The sequence below is a fragment of the Silurus aristotelis genome, assembly GCF_946808225.1.
Source record: "Silurus aristotelis genome assembly, chromosome: 24".
In the NCBI taxonomy this organism is placed as follows: domain Eukaryota; kingdom Metazoa; phylum Chordata; class Actinopteri; order Siluriformes; family Siluridae; genus Silurus; species Silurus aristotelis.
This window is the reverse complement of record NC_139597.1, coordinates 1,175,415-1,178,791: the sequence shown is the minus strand read 5'-3', so window position 1 is coordinate 1,178,791 and position 3,377 is coordinate 1,175,415. Positions and strand designations below refer to the sequence as shown.

Below are 3,377 nucleotides of genomic sequence, written 5' to 3'. Positions count from 1 at the left end.
CATTAGAGTCTCCACTGGTTTATCTTCTGTCCTGTCTTTATATTCCATATCAATCAATTAATCAATTTATGTTTAAACAATTTCTGAGACATTTTTATTCTATTATTTTCTGATTTACTATTTTAAACACCTGCTTTATTATATTACAGCAGCTTTAAGATGCTTTTCTGCTCAACGTGGATGTAAAGAGTAGCATTTATTCCATTTCTGATCTCAATCATCAACCAGGCAACACTGGATGTAGATCATCTGGCTACGTTGCCCTTTACTGCCTCCTGGTGGCTAAAATCAATCACAGCAGTTTTCTGGAGCTGGAGTACCTGAGAACGAGAGCCAGAGAAGCTGAAGACCTAAGAGTCTGAGTACCTGTGAACCTAAGAGTCTCAGTACCTGTGAACCTAAGAGTCTCAGTACCTGTGAACCTAAGAGCCTGAGTACCTGTGAACCTAAGAGTCTCAGAGCCTGTGAACCTAAGAGTCTCAGTACCTGTGAACCTAAGAGTCTCAGTACCTGTAAACCTTAGAGTCTCAGTACCTGTGAACCTAAGAGCCTGAGTACCTGTGAACCTAAGAGTCTCAGTACCTGTGAACCTAAGAGCCTGAGTACCTGTGAACCTAAGAGTCTCAGTACCTGTGAACCTAAGAGTCTCAGTACCTGTGAACCTAAGAGTCTCAGTACCTGTGAACCTAAGAGTCTCAGTACCTGTGAACCTAAGAGCCTGAGTACCTGTGAACCTAAGAGTCTCAGTACCTGTGAACCTAAGAGTCTCAGTACCTGTGAACCTAAGAGTCTCAGTACCTGTGAACCTAAGAGTCTCAGTACCTGTGAACCTAAGAGTCTCAGTACCTGTGAACCTAAGAGTCTCAGTACCTGTGAACCTAAGAGCCCCAGAGCCTGAGAGCTTGAGAACCTGTGAGTCAGAAGACCTGAGAAGTCGTCCATCAGGTTCAGAGTCGACTCCTGTCCTATAGTTTTTAGATGTTGTGTTGTGTTTTTTTGTTTAGTTGTTTTGTTTAGTCTTGTGTGTGTTTATTTTTTATTTTGTTTGGTATTTTGCTGTTAATGTTGTAGGGTTGTTGTTTGTTGTGTTTTTTGTTAGTTTTTTGTGTTGTTTTATGTTTGTGGGGTTTTATTTTTTGTTGTTTTGTATTGCGTTGTATTTGTCCCCTAGTTATCAGCAGGTTAATACACAATACTGACCCATATCTCTGTTAAAACACACACACACACACACACACACACACACACACACACACACACACACACACACACACACACACAAAAGTGCATTTTTACCCAACAGGCTATTTAAAGAGAAATCTGATTCCTGAAGTTTAAGTTAGTGTGTGTGTGTGTGTGTGTGTGTGTGTGTGTGTGTGTGTGTGTGTGTATATATGTGTGTGTGTGTGTGTGTGTGTGTATATGTATGTGTGTATGTGTGTGCGCGCGCGTGTGTGTGTGTGTGTGTGTATATGTATGTGTGCGTGTATGTGTGTGTGTGTGCGTGTGTGTGTGTGTGTGTGTGTATATGTATGTGTGTGTGTGTGCTTATCTGTAGTCTCTTATAAAGTTCTTAAAAGTGTTTGGAGGGAAATGAAAGGGTTAAATGTCTTGCATAAGTGTCAGATGCTCACACACACACACACACACACACACACACACACACACACACACACACACACACACGACGTGTCAGCACAAAGCCATTTGTTCATGGCAATGGCATTAAAGGTGTGAAGGATGTGTCGCATTTGTTGCGTTACACACGATGCTACACAAACCCTTATTTCCTCCTCCTTTGCTTTTTCTTCAACGCCTCATCATCTGTTGCTCCCACACACACACACACACACACACACACACACACACACACACCTCTGAACCATGACAAATGGCGTGTGGAGGAACCGTACATGCTGCTCTGGGCGTCTCTACTGAGAGACACGAAACAGCTTCTGTACAAGATTTATTTATTTATTTATTTCAATTATTCCTTTTTTTCCATCTGTAACATGAGGGCAAGAAAAAAGAAGCAGATCAAAGAGCGAGAGAGAAAATAAAAATGTTTAAATATAAAGCACGTGAATGCAGTAAAAAGTTACATTTAACAAATAGAATGTACACAAATATTTACAAAAACTCAACTTTACACAAAGTAACACAAAACAGAGGTTTATATTCAGTACTCTGTGTGTGTGTGTGTGTGTGTGTGTGTGTGTGTGTGTGTGTGTGTGTGTGTGTGATGTGCTCCTTATAGGGATGTGTTCCTTTTTCTCTTTTGGAATGTTCCACTAGATTTTGTGGGGTGCAGTCAGCGTTCACATTCATCCCAAAGGTGTTCAATAGGGTTGGAGTTCTATAGCAGGAGATCTTCCACCAAATCCAAACCATGGAAAGCAGATCTTCATGGAGCTGGCTTAGTGTACAGTCATACTGTCATGCTGGAACAGGTTCGGGGTCTCCTAGTTCGAGTGAAGGGACAATTTACTCACTGACTACAGCATCCATAGACGTCTTATTAAATTGTGTGCCTCCAAGTTTGTGGTAACAGTTTGAAAAAGAATCACATGAAGGTGGAAATGTCCCAATACTTTTGGACACAGTGGTGGTTTTAGTTCAAATACAGAAAAATCAACTAAATTAATATCATTCAAAAAATGATAATTATCCATAAAAAATGAATGAAATATTTACAGAAAGTGTAATTACAAATACATTGTGTGTGTGTGTGTGTGTGTGTGTGTGTGTGTGTGTGTGTGTGTGTGTGTGTGTGTGTGTGTATATGATATTGTAGATTACTGTAACAGGATATTAGACATGATGCCCGACCCCAGGTATGCACACACACACACACACACACACACACACACACACACACACACACACACTTGGTGTGCCTCCTACAGGACGTGGTAGACGAGTGTGTTGGGACTCTCTGGAGTGCTGCACTGCGACTCACAGGGACTTGGTGAAAGAGCGTCCGTGCTGCTGGAGGACAGTCTCTCCACGATGCTGGACAAACACTGTAAACTCGTCGCTCCTGCAGATCTCTCCGTAACTCCCTCTATCACACACACACACACAGCAGTGTGAGGATACAGATATAAAATAAGGATCTTATGCTCAACTCAAAAATCCGATCTACTCTGTTATAAAGGATCAGTGTCACACCAGTGTGAAGTGTAACGTGAATCACTCTGGTGGAACTTCTGGATCATGCTGATGAGTTTAACACTGAATTCCAGCATCATTTTCATAAATCCAGTGCTGGATGCTAGTCATGTCCATGCTAGTCAGATTTAAGCTAATGTCCAGCTGTTAAGTCTCTTGGTGTGTAATGTTAAAGATGATGATGTAATGATGCTGATGATGTAATA

General features: G+C 41.3%; 1 protein-coding gene across 1 annotated transcript in view; it reads right to left on the bottom strand.

Moving 5' to 3' along the window:
* Positions 1–2,290: 2,290 nt before the first annotated feature.
* myf5 (myogenic factor 5) overlaps positions 2,291–3,377 on the bottom strand; it is a 7,733-nt gene continuing 6,646 nt past the window's right edge. The window contains exon 3 of the mRNA XM_083529063.1: positions 2,291–3,064. Within this exon, the coding sequence (XP_083385189.1) occupies positions 2,901–3,064 (164 nt within the window). The 3' untranslated portion in view covers positions 2,291–2,900. The remainder of the gene's footprint in view (positions 3,065–3,377) is intronic.